General features: G+C 46.1%; 1 protein-coding gene across 1 annotated transcript in view; it reads right to left on the reverse strand.

The window, feature by feature from the left end:
• KIAA1549L (KIAA1549 like) overlaps positions 1-17,493 on the reverse strand; it is a 136,245-nt gene extending 118,752 nt beyond the window's left edge. Inside the window, 1 exon segment of the mRNA XM_036383582.2 lies at positions 16,661-17,493. Coding sequence (XP_036239475.2) covers positions 16,661-16,823 — 163 coding nt within the window. The 5' untranslated portion in view covers positions 16,824-17,493.
• Between the last annotated feature and the right edge of the window lie 2,128 nt (positions 17,494-19,621).

Consider the following 19,621-nt stretch of genomic DNA (forward strand, 5'->3'; position numbering starts at 1 on the left):
ATTAACATTCATCTTTTTCAGGCTAAAGCATTTTCACATGCTCCATCCTCATGAAGCGCAGGCCAGGGATGGCAGTGATGGAGGCACGCAGAGAGCTGGGCAGACAGGATAAACAGAAATGGTCTTCCATCTCCTCTAACAAACATGTCACCCTTCCCATGTTCCTGTCACACTGATTCCCCTGCTGAGCACCAGGGAGAGCAGTGATAGGAGACACAGGAACCCCCCTGAAAATGTGCACATCCCTCCTGTGGCCAGGCACAGCTTTGGTGGGAAATGCTGCAGCAGCTGCAGTACTGCTGCTTATTCCACCAGCTCTGTGTGCTGCAGGGAGCAGAGACTGGGAGCCTTGCTCAATTCTCCCCATTTTTAATGCCAATTTTGTGAAAGGGCTCTCTGGTGTGATTATTCCCAGCATCCTGCCCACTCCTCACTGGGCAGGTGCCTGATGCAGCTGCACCTGGAGGAGATGAAGGGGACATTGCAAGGAGGACAAAGTCTGCAAAGTGTGAGGTTAAATGACCTGAAATCATGAATAAATCCTGCAGCCTGTTGGGTGTGACCCTTGTGGCATGGCCTGGCCCAGCTGGGCAGGCAGCCTTGCCCCCAGTGCAGGGGCAAGTGAGGAGGAGACTGCTCTGCTCTGCTGCAGAGCCTCCCCAGCTACACCAACCTGTGTGAAGCAGTGTGGGTGGCTCTCGAGTCAAATGCAAATCAGGAGTGAATACAAATTTGAGGAAATAAATATAGGGAGAGAGTTAGTTTCCATTTCTTTCATATATTCTGAAATTGCAGCGATTGTTGGTTCATTAACATAAATCACAGAGCTGGGTACCCTATATCAGATCAAATATTCATGAAAACAGCAGCTCTAAAGATATCACCTTCAGATAAACAGATGTTGGCCTTACAGAAACATGGGGGGAAAGCAGGGATTCAGGGATTCACCACATCCACTTGCATACAAGCCATACATTCACATAAAAATACATTTACTTAATATTCCAGTCTAGCCAGCTACCAAAACACTCCTTCCCATATAAAAGAGCATGAAACACACATGGACACATGCATAGGGCAAATATTCTTTCACCTTTAAAAGGGCTTTTGTGCCTCTTGAGAGCCACAAGTCAGAAATAAGCAGCAGTTTTTGCTCACAGATAGCTGAACAGCCCGAGCACCTTGCATCAACTCTGCTTAACTACTGCAAAATTAGCACTGGTGTGTGCCAGCTATTTTTAATTCCTTAAGTACCAGCAACACGAAGGGCTGGTGTTTCATGTTTCACACTAAAGGCAAGTAAAGAGACTTGGAGCTGAGTGAAAGCTGCTGAGAGAATGACCTGCAATGCATAACCTTGCAAACAAACCAGAGCCTGCACGGATGGCAAAACAAACACCAATACAGAGCTTGGAACAATTCATCACAAGTGCCTCAGGGGCAGATTTACAAATGAGGCATGTAAGTGCCTCGTAAGACTTGGAGGAGCTGCCAGCTAACACCTACTCACTTGAGGAGCCAGCAGCCCCTTGAAGAGGCAGTGCAGTTCCTCAATTCCTCCAGTGATCTGCAAGTGCAGGCACCCAAACGCCTCTGTAACTCTCAGCAGCTCTGGTACCACTGACTCACTGAAAATCACTGGGCCCCTGCTGCCTGAACTACCCATGGTGCTTAAAACTGAGCCTTTAGAAACGCCTGAGTACTTAGAATGGGTTGGTTTTTTTTTTATTTCCCTTTGACAAAAGGGCAAAAATGACAAGAAATAGGTTATTGTAAAATCTCAGCTTGTGGCTCACGAAATGATGAAAATCTTGGCTATGATATTACAGGCACTAATGAGGAGTAGCACTCCAGCAGCTAAAACACCAAATATCAGGAGCCAGGGAGGAGCCATACAGGATGCTGCTTTAGGTTGCCACATCCAGAGAACTACAGGCAGAGTTCAGCAAACTCAAAATAGGGATGCCTTCCTGCTGGCATCCTCCCTTTTCACCCCTGTAACCATGGGAGCACCTTCACAAGCCCTGACCCAGCTACCCAGGAGTGATGAGCAGGTTTTAGTTTCATTCCAGGCATGAGCAGGAAAGAGAAGCTTCCCAGAGCCCAACTTGCTATTTACTTCCAAGCATTTTCTGAAAGCTCCAACTGGAACATATTGCTATTTTTGCACCAAAGTTTATGTTAATTTCATCTTGTTTTACCATAAAAGCTTAAATCACACTTTGTGATAATGTAAATCACTGATCTGAAAACTCCCCACTGCAGCGTGTCCTCTTTTTTTCCCTCTCCCCAAAGAAATGGCTGAGCACCAGTGATTTGCATCACCTCTTCATGGGATTACCCAAAAACTTGATGCCAGTTAGTTAACAATGCCTGAATAATCTCTCAGAGGAAAAGAAAAGCCTATTTTGAGAAAGTTGTTGAGTGTTTGACACTTGATAACTTAAATGCAAGATATCTCAGAAGACAAAATATAATTTTGTATCTTTGAGATGTGCACTGAGGGAGTTTGGGGTGGTTGGTTGGTTTTTGGCGGTTTTCTGACAATTACACCATGAAAAACTGCTGAAAAGTTGAAATTTCTGCCCCAGTGATAAATGCAGGACCCAGAGCTGCAAGAGAGCACTCAGCAGGATGATGCTCATGGAATAAAAGAGGATTATTGCACGTGTACGTGTGTTTGTGTAAACAAGACCAAGTGCTGACAGGAGTTTTGTTTCAAATGAGAAAAGCCTGGGGAAACAGGTCAGACCTTTTAAGAGATAATTTGTATTTTCTTGGTGCTGTGTGCTGGAGGAATGGAACAACTGTGCCAGTAATGTGTCTGCAGCTGCACTCATGGTTAGTTGGTTCCTAGGAAGTGGGGACACAGAAATATTTCACAAAAACATTTCTGACTTCTCCGGGGTTTTGCAAATACATTGATTTTTGATGCAATTTGATGGTGCAAGAAGCAGAAGGTAACATTTCAATGTTTGTCACCCCTCTCTGTCCCTGCACCCAGCATCGTGGCCAAATTCAAGTTTGTCTGCCAGGGTCAGGCACAGGCAGTGCCCCTCTGCCACAATAAAACAGGGATTGATGGGGAAGTCATGCCCAGCAGAGGAATCCAGCTCACCCACACCCTCCAAAGCCCCTTCCCCTCCTCCTGCCTGTCCCTCCCCATGCCAGCATCCCCCACTGCACCCCAGAGCTCCCAGACCAGGCTCCCAGCTGCTCCATCACAGCCTGTGCTGCCCGGGAGCATCAGGAAATGGCAGATAACAGCCCAGCACTTGTTATCAGCTCCCCTCCATCTCTGCAGGCACTGAATCGTGTGAAAGCAGCAAGAAACTGAGACAGCAGACAGCTCTATCTCTGACAAACGTGATGGAAAGCGGCCAAAGGATTCAAAAGTTCCTGAGAAAGGTTGTACTTTGTCAGTCTTTCAAATGGGCTGGGGAGAGAAAGGTAAAATCCATGCTTTGGTTTTGTTTCCCTAGGAAAGCAACCAAAATATTTCTAAATGTTACCTTGTGCTTATTGCACTATCAAACTGTATCAAAAGTCAACGTATTTGCAAAAGCCCAGAGAAGTCTGAAAGGTTTTTGTGAAAGATTTCTGCCAGCAGCATCAGGCAGGGAGCTGCCTGAGGGAAGAGAAGTGTTCACCCCAGGGCTCCAGGCAGGCTCTGCACTGCATCCCCTGTGCTTTGGGGATTCCAGGCTGGATTCAGGGTCAGTGCTCCCACCCTTTCCGAGGGTTCTGTGCCAACCACTAAGCAGCAGAATCCAAATGGAACTCAAGAACAAAATGCTACATTTGTTTTGATCACATTAAAGTCAGAAGGAGCTATTAAAAGAAGTTGTAGCAGATGACTGGGTCTCGAAGAACCACAGGCAATAAATTCACATGGCAGTTTTGTTTCATAACTTCAGTCCTACTTATTCTTTCTTTGTCTATTCTAATTACTCCCTGATATGGAATTAATGCAGAAACCAAATTAAGTGCTCGGGAGAGTGCACGAATCAGCTGGCCTGAAAGAAACAGCTATTAAAAACAATTAGATAAAAACATCAATCCAGAAATGCACAGCAGGTTTGTGCCTGAGTCAAAGAACAAACACAAAGCCAAGATGGAGCCCTGTGATGCCAGGAAAGGAGCAGCCTCTCGGGGTGTTCTGGAGGTGTTTGACACCACCAGGCTGGTGGTCTGCTGCCTCCAGAGAGCATCAGGGCTGGCAGGTGGCTCTGGGGAGAAACAAAATCCTCCCCAAAGAGTGCTGCCACACTGGGATGGCAAACACTGTAAGCTTGGAGCAGGGATGTAGCACTGGGACCACGCAGATTGTCGGATCTGAGTCAAGCCAAGCTAACAGAAAAAAGTGAAGATGAAAATGTGATGTTTGACGCTGAGATTAACTCAGCAAAACCAACCACAGGTAAGGAAATGCATCCCAGTAAAATGGATTGGGGCCCTCCCCTCTCCTCTGGATTTAGAGAGAGGAACTATTGGCCATGACCACTGTTTCCCAAGAAATAGATAAAAAAACAAGAGTTAACACAGCAAGAGCCATGAGTGTCACCATCATATTCTCTGAAAAATCCCTTTGCCCAGGATTCCTCTCCTGGGAAGCTGAGAAGCCTCAGAGAAAAAGGAAAAAAATATTATCTCATTTGCTTCTGCTGTGTTTTGCTGCTTTGGAATGTGCTTGGAGATTGTTTATCCAACATGATGAATTGTTTTTACTTATTGGCCAATTGGGGCCAACCTGTGTCAGACTCTGAAAAGAGAGTCATGAGTTTTCATTAGCATCTTTCAGCCTTCTGTCAGATTCCTTTCTGTATTCTTCAGTATAGTATTCGTTAATATAATACAGTATCATAAAATAATTAGCCTTCTGAGAACATGGAGTCAGATTCATCATTTCCTCCCAACAATAGGGGTCTCAGAAAATACCACACCTGAGTGTATTACTGACTCTGCATTGGTGATGCTCCTGCAATTTGGGACATTTTGGAAGCAAAATGCGCAATAGTGTGGATTGCAGAAGCCTGAGCTGACTGGATGTAAATACTGCTGTTGGTGTGGTGAGCACAGACACTCATTAGGGTGCACAAATCCTCCAGAGCTGATGGTATGAACAAGGGTGCATAATGTCATCTCTGGTACATAATGTCATCTCTGCCAGGCCCAGGCAGAGCTTAACCAAAGCCTTTCAGGCTCCTGCACACCCCAGGGAGGACCAGAAATGTTTGACTCATGCTGGACTTGAGGAACAGAGAGCTTGGAGCCAATGCAGGAAGCACCTGCCACCAGTGATGCCGCAGGTTTATATTTTTATAAAATATAAACTTTTATATTTTTCACATTCTGTACTGTTTTAGTGTGTTGGTCTGAGCTTTTCACATTCTGTGCTGCTTTAGTGTGTGGGTTTGGGGGAGGACCCACACACTATGAGGGGATGGTGAGCTCTGTGCACAGAGCAGGGAGACAAAACAATTCCTGCTCCAGCTGGGCACCAAGGACAAATGATCCCAATCTCAGCCCAAGAGCACAAACCCCGTGGGCTGGAGAGAGAAAAACAAGCAGGGTGGGACTGCAGGGGCTAAAGCTGGAATGGGACAATGAACTGCAAGATGCAAATGGAGCAGAACTGATCCAAGGCAGAGAGCCCGGGAGCGCGGGGGCATTTTGGGGCCATTTTGGTTCATCTTGGGTGCAGGCCTGGCTGGGCTCTGGTGCTGCCCAAGGTGGATCCATGGAGGAGATGCTTTGAATCAATCCCTGCTTGATTCTTTAGCTCTGCCCAGCCTCTGCTCTAGAGCAGCCTGCACAAGGATCACCAGAAGCCCCACAGAAACAAGAGTACAGCACACACAGCACAATTTCCAGTATGGAAACCCCAGAAGAGTTGAAAATCTCCAGATGAACCCAAAGACCCCTGCACCCCACCCTCCCTGCTGGGGCCAGGCTCAGTGTGACTGCAGGATGTGAACCCTCTGTTTCCTTGAGCAGATGAAGAACTTCCCCTGGTTTTCCAGCTGAGGGAACACAAAACAGGAACACAAACTCCTTGCAAATGCTGGGGCACCCACAGGAGACATTTCCTTAAGTGATTTCACTATCTCTCTCCTCTTGAATGCTACATCCAGCAAAGACAGCTTACCCAGTGAGCCTAAAAATAGTCCTAAGAACAATTTTTAGCACACAATGGGATTTGTACAGGTTGGCAAGTATTTCAAAAGAATCCCTATGGCACCTCACTGGAAAAAATACACACCAGAAACCTCATCTAAATGCCACTGTATCAACACTGACAGTATTCATTTTAGGAATAAAAATATGAATTCTTGCATAAAACTCCATTTATTCTAAAGTTTCCCAAATCATATTGCCACCTCATTCCTAAGAATCCACATGTATTAAATATAAAGCCTTTTTGTGATCCAAATTGAGATTATGTTCCCCTTTTAGACATGAAAACCAAAGGTGCAGTGTTAATAGCCATCAAAAGTTGTTTCCCTAAGGAGACTGTGGCAACAGCTAGAATAGCAATCCTCTAGTTATTTACAAGAACAAATGCCAATATTATCACAGGGAAAAGTACTGATATAGCAAAAGAATTCTAAGTGTTACTCAGATGGGGCTTACTTCACAGAGAAATGAAAGACATCACTTCTCATTATGTAATTGCTATCATTTTTTTAAAACATTTCCCATGTTTAATTCGTATTGAAGAGAAACAATGACATTATTCTGATATTAAAAACTCCATAAAAAGAGGAAGGTGCTCTGTAGCTAACTAATCTTTGTTTGCAGAGGCACATATTGAGTGCTTAAGAGGCAAAACCACGTTATTTCTATCAAGATGTGCTGAAACACCCAGATATACACAAAGATACTGAAAAGGTGGAATTTGCTGCTCACAGCAGCTTTCAGGCACACAATTTGACCTGCTCTTTAACTGGTAGCTTAGTAGTGGGTGATGTGAGGTAACATCTATGGACTTTTCAAGTTAATTACTCCCAAACTAGATTTCTACCAAAGCAAAGGAAACAAGAGGGACCACAGAGGGACCAAACTTTTTCGAAAAAGAGAAGGATGAATCAATACACTTGTCTTGACTCTCAACCAAAATGTATTTGGATTTAAAAACAACAACAACAACAAAATAATGAGTGAGAAGGCTTATACACATATCACTGCATTTCTTTCTGGAAAGAGAAATCAACAGTATCCAACAGCAACTGTGCACCACTCTGAACTGGAATAAAGCTCACAGCATTCCTGAAAATGAAATAAAGCTCACATAGAGCAGAGGCAGATGTCTCAGCACTACAGTTTAACTAATGCAGGTTACTTCACACTCTGCTGTCTGGCCAACAATTATATCTGCTGAAAAGATCTGCCATTTACTGAGGGGAAAAGCAGTTTTAGGAAGGCACAGACAAACTCAAATACCACACTGCAGCTATTCCTCTCCCAGATAAATCTTTACTGTGTTTATTTCCAGTGTGCCAGTCACTGAAGGGCTCGAGAAATGAGCAGTACAACTTGCTGGGCACCCTAAAATGGCAACTTCAATTTGTTTAAGCCTGCACTTCAGAGGAGCATCTTCTACATTTGATGCTCTCCATACTAGTCTCACCTTTTTCCTTGGTCATTATTGCAGAACAAACAAGAAAAATCCTGAAAACCTTCTGAAAACCTCTCCTAGCTGGATCCCTTCAAACTTAGCCCATAATTCAGACCCAGCCCACTGCTCAGAGACTCAGTTCCTCACCCTCTGATGTCCCCAGGATTCCTCCCATCCCTTCCCTGGCCAGCCAAGACACCCCTGGTTAGACCTAATTCGTCATTAAATACCCAACACTTTAATTCACCACCAATTCAGGGAATCTAGGCTGGCTACAATGTTAAGAATTTTGCTCTGTGTGCACAAGTAGATGGCACTGATTTCAGCAATAATTGCCTAGAAAGACAATTTTAGAACCAAATTAGCAGTTAAATAATTGTAGGAATTATACAAAGGGACTTCTTTGATTGGACAGTTGCAATAATAGCTGCAGAAATCTGTCCTTACATAGACTCTGCAAAATGTGCTACATTATTGTAGCCTAAAGTTAATATTGTTGAAAACACACTGAATTCTGAGAACAGAAGCTCCTCTAAGACTATCTCTTTGGGGTGACTTTAATTATCTGCATTAAACTGAAAATATTAGCTCTACTAAAATATCTGATAAACCTTGAATACTGCACACACTATTATCTCAGTCCTGCTCCCATTATCTATTACTTTTAATTCTGATTTTTTTTTTTAGAGAACCCACAGAGCCCATGCAGCAGGGATGAGTGTTCTGCAGCACGTTGGAGGGCTGGAGTGTAATTTCAGATAAGCATTAAATGTGCTTCCCCTTCCAGCATTCCAAGGCTTTCATTAATTGCAGAGGCTGACCTGGGGCCTTTTGGAGGACAAAAAGGAGATTAATATCAAGATGCCATTGGTCTCCTACCCAGGGCACCAAGGCCCACGCTGCAAAACTGAGAAAAAAGCTTTCACAAAAAAAACAAATAAACTATCACAAAAGGAAGAGTCCTACAGCCAGAGGGAGAGTGGAGCATCACTGACTGGTTTGGAAAAAGGGTTTGTTGGGTTTTTTCCTCAATTGTTGATTGTCTCCTTATTGCTAGTGCCAGGAGACAAAGCAAACAAAGAACAGTATTTACCTTTGTTCTCTAATATTGTGACATTTAAACAGGGTAAATGCAAACTGTCAGATAGAGATTCTGGTATTGATGACAATGATGGACTGGATTAGCAGAGAAGGGATTTGATTGATGATGGAACAAAAAGAAGATGGAATAATTAATGCCCAGGATTGAATTTTTATGGACAATGAGCCACTTTAAATTCATTTTACATTTCTATCAGACTAAATTTTTGATCTAGTATTCTTAAATTTCAGACAAGCATTTGACTTTATATCTCACATTTTGATTAATAAAACATAAAATTGATACAGTGCCTATGCAATAGACTCTAAATGATTAAATTGAGCAGCAGTGCTTTTAATAGACTCACGTGGGGACTGATTCACAGCCTTGCAGCCAACATTCCTGTCAGGGGGAAGTCAAAACTATCTGATAAAAGCTCCCAGATGACAAGTGGGGAGGTGAGGAACAACGAGGTCCAGCAGATGCAGCCAAGGACCAGACCACACATCTGGAAATAAGGGCTGGAGAGCAATTTTCCATGGTGGGAGAGTCTGTGGGGGCAGCAGTGATGGAGGGCTGTGGCTGCTGAGCAGCCTCCATGAGGAGAAGCCCTCGGGCTGCAGGGTCATTTGTCTTGCTTCTCTCAATTACAAAGTCTGCAGAGTAGGCTTGTTCCAAAAAAAAAAAAAAAAAAAAAAAGTAAGTCTTGGAAGCAGAGTTGAATAATCAGATCAATGGGCAGCACTACAAAAGTAGCCTTAATTCAACTTTTATATATGGGGAGATCAGAACTACAACAAAAATTTCCATTACACCTGACCAGGGACACCAGACCTTGGAGGCTGCAGCTCCAGAGGGACGCCAGGCTGGAAACACCTCAGAGTCACCAGGATGAAGAAAGGTGTGGAAAATACACCTTTGATGGAACCCTCTGGGAGCTCAAAGCAACAGGCATGGCTTGACCACATCAGTCACTAAAACAAGGAGAAAACCTGTGCCTCACGTTATTCAGAAGGCAAATCTGGCACCAGTGGCTCCTTTGTGACCTAAATGCCTGGAAATGTTTCACCAGAAAACATTTTCCTGTGTTCTGTACTCCTTCTCCAGCCTTTCTTTATTCTCTTGGGTATGGGATTACTGGAGGAAAATCTCCATGTGCTCAGGAGTAACCCCAGCTGGTCAACAGCATTTTTGTACTCTCAGTAAAACATTAAGGTTTTACTTCCCTCAGTACAACACAAAGAGATCTTGGTAGGTGATAATCTGGTGAAATTCCTTTTGAAAATAACTCACTAACTTCATGTTAATTACGTGACAGGAGTTCATGATCTTTTTATGGTGTTTCAATGGCCTAAAGAAAGGTATATATAGAAAATAATGGAGTTTTTTAATAGCAGGAGAGCCACAAAGAACATTCCATAAAATGTCTAATCAACACTTCCACTTATTTACTTAGCAAGAGATCACTGCCTGTAGACAATTTAGAGGTCAAGCTCTAGTAGGCCAATAAAGTCAAACATTTGTTTTTGAACAACAACAAACACATTTTAGATACCAAATCTTGCACAGGGAAACAGACTGATAAATTCAGGAGGCTGCAGCTTTGAAAACCTCCCTGTAGTATCCACTATAAGAGCTCTTGTCTCTTTCTGGACTGACAGCCAACAGCACACAGGTGTTTTTCAAGTCTACTTTTATGTGTATATAATTCAGCAGCTACACTCAGCAAAAAAAAAAAACCAACCAACCAAACAAACAAAAAAACCCCAATGAAACCAACCAAATAAACAAAGAAAACCACACATCAGGGTTGGAGACTTTCAGAACTGGTGAGCACCAGGAAATTCAGACAAACCTGTCAGAGAATACTGGACAGCTACAGCAATCCAACCTGCAGCAGTCTTAAAAACACTCAGCCAAGACCACAAGGTCACAGAAGTACTTTAAAGTTACAGTATTGTGGAAGGCCAAACCAGAATATGCTAAATAATACCAAAAACATCAGTTTCAAGAATTTTTGAAAATCTACCCCTAAAAATTTCAGCTTCAAGACTTCTCATCGAAGACTATGACAGAAAACTGTCCTGATTAGCCATGACCCCTACAAAAATCCCATTTTTCACTACTGACACATTCATCTGCCAAAGCGAGTCATCAGATTGAAAGAAAGCTACACAAAGGAAGAACTCATCAAGTCCGTAACAGTTTCTTTTAAATCAGTTTTTCAGAACTTGAGTGACAAAGAACATCACACAAGCAAAATCATTTTCATTATTTTCAAAACAAAGAACAACTATCTGGTAAGAAACTGCTTCCTCAGACAAACTTCCATATTCCAACTCTTTTCTTAACACTTTTACATCAGTTGCCAAAATATCATGCTGGTGTCAGTTATTTCATTGTTTAAGAAACAGCACAGAAAACCAACACATCTTTGTTTCCCATTTCTTTGGAATCTGGGGTTTGGGTTTTTTTGACATTTTAATTTCCATGCATTTAAACACTTGGCCTTTTTCTTCTCTTGGGAACATTTAAAAATCAGTCTCTTAACCTTGTAAATAATGTAAATAATGTAAATAATGTGCATTTATGTACCAATCTTGTGTTGGCCCAGCTAGGAATGACACCAGGTTTAATTTACAGAATCCATACCTCTCAAACACAGGGCACCAATTTCCTTAAAGTCTCCTCACATCTTTCCAGCTGAAGACACTGCAGTGAGGCCATCACATCCCTGGGCAGCAGCGTGGTGCAGGATACCTCTGCTGCTTTTTTTATGATTACCTGGGATTACAGATGGATGGCAATTCACAGCAGCTCCCTCCAGGAAGGTTTTCATCCCCACCCATCTGCAGGAGCACTGAGGAAAGCACACCCCAGTGGGTGTCTCAGCACAAAGGCTTTCCCAGAGAGCAAACCACAGCCCACACAGAGGCTTTCCAGCCATAACAAGGAAAATGCAGGCACATGAGGGCAATTCAGGAGAAATTTCAGAAGAGCTGCAGCTGCTCCCCTGCTGATGCACCAAACCTGATGATAACACCTGAAAACTGGAGGCCCAGACTGAGGCTGGGTGTTTACAGCCTAACACTGAGTTTGCTGCCATTTCTCCCACCTGCTCCTCCCATTCAAAGTCAGTAGGAATCAGCTGGAGCAGTTCCCTAAAAAGGTTGCTAACAGGTGACAAAATGACAGACAAGGTGTTGTAGACATTTTCTTATTCTACAGCAATGCACAGTGGAGAGAACATGGAAAGGGCACTGTCTTATGAGCCTGAGGTTTTATTGTTTTCCTCTTTGAATATTCTTTTATTTTTCCTTCTTTCTTCCTGCTCTCAGAATGCAGAAAAGTATTTCTTCTGATTTAACCTCCAGATCAAGTAGAAATATGTGTGTTACATTTTGCTATACAAGCTGTATATACCTCCAAAAAGTAATCACTATTTAAATATATTATTCATATTAATTATACATTATATAATATTACATTAAAATGTATAACTATATATAAAATAATCATATATTAAATATATATTAAATAATATATATATTAAATAATTATATATTCTAGATTAATATCTATTGACTTATAATTAAATACCCTCACTGGGAGATTTTCTGTGCGCTGTTTGAGCTGAGAAATGCCCTGTGCAAAGCCCCTCAGTGCTATCCCACCTTGCTGGTTTAGCAGTAAAAGGCAGGTCACTTCAGGAAGTACAGCAGTTCCTCCACTGGACTCAGCAGAAGGGAGTGAGAACAGTAAATAGCCACCAAAATGCCTTATTTCTTTTTTAATGAAATGTTGACATGTTTGGACATTGAATGAAATTCATCTGCAAACATTCCCAGTATTTACCAGCAGCAGAAACAACCTTTCCCACATGACTAAGAAAATACCATAAACAGAAAATTACTCACAGTCCCCTTCCTCTTGTTCATCGGCCTGACCTCAAGCAAGTATGAAATACTTGAAAAAATCAGCCCACTGAAGACTAGGAGGATGCAATACACTCCTGGGTGAGTGAACATGTCAGAAAATAAGATTTAAAAGTCCCTTTACCATAAACAGCCAGTCAGCATTCCCTAAAGGAAAAACATGGACACCCCTCCATCTACTCTGAGCTACTTGCTTGTCTTCATCTATGGAGAACATTAGAAAACATCTGTGGAGATTCATCAGCATGGTTTCAGTATATATGAATTTAGAGCATTCTCTGGCTATATGGATAGAGTTATTTACTGTCAGCTAATTATTTATTATCAGCTCAGATCCAGGAATGCAGTGGGAGAGGGTAACTCATGGCTGGAGGGTCTGTGCCAAGCACATACATGAAAACCTCAAATCCTGCCAAAGAAGCACCTTCTTGAGTGCCCCTGGCAGCCCATTTTCAGCCCTTGCTGTAGTGATGATTTGACTAAAATGAGGCAGAACTGGGACTTTTCACTGCTCTTTCACAGGGCACCCGAGGTGTCTGCATGCATTTTGCTCTCTTGGGGTGATCAGAACATTGATAGAGCAACATGACCAGTCTGAGACTATTGATCTTCCAAAATGCTGGACTGCTGGGAATTGTGGAGAGCGACCACAGGAGATGGAGGGTGCCTTTTCCTATGTCCTCATCCTTTTCCTATGTCTTCATCCTTTTCCTATGTCCTCATCCTTTTCCTGTGTCCTTAACCTTTTCCTATGTCCTCATCCTTCTCTTATGTCCTTATCCTTTTCCTGTGTCCTTAACCTTCTCCTATGTCCTCATCCTTTTCCTATGTCCTCATCCTTTTCCCATGTCCTTATCCCTTTCCACAGTGCTGGATCTAGGGAAGGACGGGTGCCCCATGTGCTCACAGCCCTCACCCCTTGGGCCCCTTGGGCAGTGAGGACAGCAGCCCCTGCACTCCCAGATGCACCAATTCTGGTGCTTTTTGGGGAGTTTCAGGAGCTGCCATCCATCGGGAGCTGTGGCCTGTGGGAGGTGGCTCTGGCACTTTAGCAGCTGGCACAGAGCACTCTGTGAGTTGTTCAATCAAAGCTCCAGCTGGGAGAAGCAGCCCTGGCGCTGGAGGTGTCCTTATTGTTTGTGAAATCATTGTTAATTAAGGTGAGATCTCACTGTGCTGGTGCTCAGCCAGCACAGGGGGAAATGGACCTTTCCCTGACACGTTTATCGTTCAAACAGCCTCCACGAGCAAGCATAAAGGGTGATTCAAAATGTAAAAGGTTTGTTTTATTGTTTCTAAAAACTTTATTTCCACAGGCCCCCCACTGCAGTCCCTCTGATTAGCTGATCAATCTCATGAGCAGCACAAGCATGAACAATGTGCCTTTCCCTCTGCTTTACCCAAACCATGGTGGCACTGGCTGAGAGATGCTCCAGCAACACCAGATCACCTTTCAACAGCTGCCATTCCAACCTGTGTCCTTCTTCTTCTTCTCCCAGGGAAAATGTTTGCCCACAGCTCACACTTCTGGGTCATGAGGGAGTTCTACCTGGTTGGAGCATGGTAGGAGTCAACCCAAACCCTCAGATTCCCTCCTTCCATTTCTGGTGCATTACTTTTTTCTTTCTTGACAGATTATGTTCAGTTTGACCTCATTTTTGCCCTGGCCATTCTGTAATCCTGATTTATGGTGGGCAATGTAACTTTGTTTTCAGCCTGAACTCAAGCAGTGGTCCTGGGGGTGAGACGCTGTGGAAATTATTAACTCTGCATGTCACTGGGCAGTATGGCATGCACCCAGCTAGAGAGCATAAAATACCTGTAAAACTACAAATAAAACTTCTCATCTGATGTTTGAAACCTAATCACTCTGTAGTCCATGGTGAAAGAGTCCCAGGGCACTGACCAGCCCTGAGCCCCTGACACAGAGATAACCAATCCCTCTGAGCCCAACACCTGGAAACTGAATGCTCATCCTGCCAGGGTCTCTCTTTGTGTTCAATTTTTGTTGAAGTCTAAGGAAATATGGTTGATCTCAGAGATGAGGAAAATGTTGAGTTGTCTTCTGAAGCAGCAGCACCAGAGTCAAACAGGTTGTCCCCTCCATGCTCCTGGTTCCCTGCTTTGTCTCCACACACTGCAATGCTGCACACAAACCCAAAAGAAGACTGGAGCATTTACCCACGAGTGTGTGCATCTGTACAGACAGAATTTACCCAGAGAGTCAAACATTGCCACTGGAGGAAGCTGCAGTAGAAATGGTGCATGACAAGTGCTGCTCCCGGTGTTTACTGCATCCTGTATCACCCCTTGGACTCCATGGCAGTAGATCAGCTCTATTAATCACACACATTCCTGTAGTCATCACCAAAATGACTAAAAGCACATTTGCTTAAAAGAAATCCAGGCCCGGGCTGCTCTCTATAAACATTCTTAGACACAAATAATGTTCTTGACTGAAAATTTGGCTCTACCACGTTTTGCTCCTTGCATGTGCAAGAGGCAGAGCTTTCAAGGTTAATTGACATCCAATTAATGCACCTCAGCAATCATATCTAGTGATCAACACGGCACAGGAGTAGTAAAGTTTTATTTGCAATTTCAGCTGTAAAGCTCAAAGCTATCAAGTACAACAAATTCTGTTTAGTATCTTAGTGTAACTACCCAATAACCTGAAATTCCCAGGCAAAGCCTATCAGTGACAGTATTTTCCACTGTGTGTGCTGTGTACACTGTGATGATGCACTTTGGCTTGGTGCTGTTGTTGCTTCTCACCCCTTTTTCTCTTTTCCAAGCTGTTGGCTATGAGATACCTACAAATACAAGAGTTTTTCAACTCTATTGGATTTCTTCACTTACAAATGAGATCATGGCTGTGCCATAAATACATGCACACCACAAAGGAAGAAACAGAATATTATTAACACTTTTCATCCTGCTCTTGAATCTCATCCTGGAGCGTGGAGATGTGTCTTGTTGCATTGTCAGAAATACCTCAGCTCTGGCAGCTGAGCTCTGAGAGCCTGGCTGCCTCCAGGGGAAGGAGCACATCTCATAACTCAGGTGTGGTGCGAGAGATCCTGTGAAATCCAGACCGATTTGACAAGCAAAGGTAAAAAATCAGCCATTCCTCTGGACATTGTGCCACAGAGGTAAATCAGACTGTGGCATTTACATGCCCAGCACAAGTAATGCAGTAAAAGAGGCACTGCTCCACCAACCTACAACCTGCAGATGACAAACCTTCTTATGTTATAGCTATAAAACTGACACCAATTGTACACAATTACTGAGCATTCTTGTTAACAGCTTCAAAATGTGGACTCACACACCTAGTCCTTTCTTAAATCCATAGAAATAATCGAGCCCTATATCAATTTTAGCCTCTTTTACATAGCCTCGGAATTATATTTGGCATCTCTACCTGGCACACACAATAACTGCCAGCAACAGTAACCATTTCTGCATTGAGGTCACCGAGTACCTCCACAGCTGTGAGAAGTCTGGAGAGCACAGGACACTGCCCGGCTCAAAAAGTCCAGGGAAATGGGAAAAAAAATAACCCAGAAATTGTCGGAGCTTTCTTTCAGCTGCATTTTAGATTTTAGCTCAGATCTCAGCACAGCTTGCCCTCTGCTAACCCCTCCTTATCTTCCCCTCCTCCGCACCACACACACACACACACAGAGAATCACCAGAATCGATTTAACAAAAGCCTCTGCCCGTGCGAGGAAGGAGCCCTAACCCGAGGATCCCGTCCCATCGGAAATGCGCCAGGCAGCGCTGGCTGTCTCGGGGAAAGGCACAAACCCCGAGCATCCCCGGCGCACAGAGAGCCTCGCTACAAACGGGATGCGGCAGACAAAGAGCAGCGCCCGGCGCTCCCCGCTGCTCCCGGCGGTGCCGGGCACCGGGCACCGGGCACGCTTCGCCTTCTCCCGCATCCCTCACCGGGGCGGGTGATGCTGCTCGGCGGCCCCGCGCATCTCCCGCGCTGCTGCTGCTGCTGCTGCTGCTGCTGCTTACCGGGCTGGGCGCGGGCGCTCGGCGGTCCGGCCGCGCTCAGGGCCAGGAGCAGCAGCACGGCCGGGCCCGCTCCTCCTCCTCCTCCTCCTCCTCCTCCTCCTGCTCGGCCCGCGGGCCGGGCGCTGCGCGGGGGCGCTGGGCCGGGCGCTGCCGCCCGCCGCATCCCCGCGCCTGGCACGGCCCCGCTCAGCGGGCAGCGCTGCCCATGGCCGGCCGGGCTCTGGAGCGGCGGCTCCGCAGGCGGGCGGCGGCCGAGGGGGCGGAGCGGGGGCCCCGCATGCCGCCCGGGGGCTCTGCCCGCTGAGCGCCGCCCGGCCCGGCTGCTCGGGCTCCGGCGGAACCGAGCTGCGCCCACCCACAAAGGGCTCTGGGCGCCGCCAGCGCCGGCCCCGCTCCCCGCCCTCCGAGAGCGGGGAGGCGGGAGAGGGGGCGGCGCTGCCGGGGCCACGGGGACCCCTCCGCAGCCCCCCGGGCCAGGAACGGGGAGCGGCTCCCGGGGATGGGTCGCTGGGTCCCGGGGATGGGTCACCGAGTCCTGGCCCGTGCCCGGCGACAGCGGCTCCCGGGGATGGGTCACTGGGTCCCGGCGATGTGTCACTCGGTCCCGGGGATGGGTCACTGGGTCCCGGGGATGTGTCACTGGGTCCTGGCCCGTGCCCGGCGACAGCGGCTCCCGGGGATGGGTCACTGGGTCCCGGCGATGTGTCACTCGGTCCCGGGGATGGGTCACTGGGTCCCGGGGATGTGTCACTGGGTCCTGGCCCGTGCCCGGCGACAGCGGCTCCCGGGGATGGGTCACTGGGTCCCGGGGATGTGTCACCTCCCCGTGTGCTGAAGCGATTGCGCCCCGCGCCGCCTTTGGGTGCGAACGGAGGTGCGCCCGCCCGCAGCGGTGCTGCGACACGGGCAGGCTGAAAGTGCCTCTCTGCTCACTGATGTCCCGAGCTGGGAGTGGCCGGGCCGGGACATCTCCAAAGATGTGCCTCGTTATCCCAGGCAGCAGCCAGTACCTCCTCCCGGCAAAGCAGCCCGAGCACCCCTGGCAGCATTTCTGCCAGTGCAGAAGCAGCTCTGGGGATAGAGGAGCTCGAGGGTACCGCAGGAGGTGACCAAAGCGGCAGCTACGTCCTCAGGCGTTTTTTGCTGAGCAAGAAACACAGGAGAGGTCTTCTCTGGTCGCCCCTCTCGTGTGCTCGCTCCATCACTCCCTCCCGGGCTGGGATGGGGCTCAGACACCCTGACTCGAAGGGAAGATCCAGGACAGAGAGGATCCTCTCTGTTTTGCTTTAGGGTACAACACGAAGCGCAGGGGATGTGTTCTGGACAGCAAAGGGGTCAGCCCCAGCTGCTGCCTCGGGCACAGCCACACCCAGCACTGGGCAGCCCATTTAGCGTCTTCACCAAGTCCCGTTTGCAGCAGAAGCAGCGGGAAATCTTTATCCTGGCATCGTCTCTTTCCCTGAACTGCATCCATGAATTCTTTCAGTCCCAGCCCATGCCTGGGGGCAACAGGCAGTGACGGTGGGAGGAGGAGCAGTGCAAAGGTGGCTTTGGGGCACAACATGCTCCAGGACTCTGAGAGCTGGTCCTGAAAGGCTGCAGCTTTGTTTACACGCAGGAAAGCTGCCTCAGCCTCCCAGAAACTCTGCTCTGCTGGAAGCTGTCGTGCTGAGAAATTCTTAGAAGTCAGGTTTGAGGTGCAGCAAACCTCAGCATGGTCCAGCCACGGCTTGACACCCTGGTACCCAGCCGCTGGCAGCATCCAAAGCCCTGACAACCCATAATTACACATTTATCTGACTGCTTCAGCACGCTCCCCGTGTCACCAACGCAATTATGCTGTCCCAGTTCCACCGTTTTGCTTTCCCCCCCCCCCCAAATCACTAATTCATTCCGTGCAAAATTAGCTTCCCCTTGATGAGTGCCAGCGATTATCCAGAGCAAAGATGGCAGTTTATGATTATTATAGTGAAATGGAGCTTGCTCATCACTCTGCTCAATCCAGGCCAGCACGTTTAGTGCGGGGCCCTCTGCTGGCACCTTCAGGGAGCCCCGCACAAACCTCATTTCGTCGTTTTCCTATTTTTCTAGGTTTTGACAGAACTCGACTTTGTAATAGAGCCATCAATAAGCTAATTTTCACAGCACTTTTTTCAGTCTAGCTCTCAAGCATTATGGTTTTCTCTTAATTTTCTATTACAGTGTGTGTGTGCATGTTTTATGTAGAAAATACAAGTAGCAGATTGATTTGTTATTTCAAATTATTTTAAAAATGTGTATTTTCCAGAATGATGAATGGATCTTTTACAGCTAGTGAAAAATCACCGGGGTTTTACCAAACAACTGTAGTTAACTACTTCCTAAATTTAACTTTTCTAATCCTGTTTGGGTCGGGTTTTTTCTTCCAGATCCAAAATTGTCTTGCTTGCACTAGACCTACTGCAAGCATCCCAAGTCTTGCTTCTTTTGATGAGGGAACCCATAAGATGAGGATTTCATTCATGGATGAGAAGTGACTGTGGCGAGACAGTGACTTGTCTGTGAAGCTGGTGGCAGGCCATGGTATCTCTTTGCAGCAGAACAGTTGGCATTTTTCATTTTCATGAAAATCTCACTCCCCAAAACAAGCACAGAATGGAGTGCAGCCTCCAGGCACCTCTGCCAACAGGCTGTAGATGCTCCCAACCTGCCATTTCAGAGTCTGAGAAGAATCCATCCAAATGTGTACTTCATCCTCTCAGCATAAAGCTTTATTATTCTAACAAAGCATACTCAGTGCTGTTCCCCAGGACAAGGGCAGGTAGAATTATCTGAACCTGCTTAGAGCACAAATCCACCCCTCCTGAGAGACAAAATGCAACTTCCTTCCTACAGGTGGGAGGCAGGAAGGTATAATTAACATTAATCACCCTCAAACCTTACCCATGACTTAATGAGCCTTCCTGCACAGCAGGGCAGGCA

This window comes from Molothrus ater, chromosome 6 (assembly GCF_012460135.2).
Source record: "Molothrus ater isolate BHLD 08-10-18 breed brown headed cowbird chromosome 6, BPBGC_Mater_1.1, whole genome shotgun sequence".
Taxonomy (NCBI): domain Eukaryota; kingdom Metazoa; phylum Chordata; class Aves; order Passeriformes; family Icteridae; genus Molothrus; species Molothrus ater.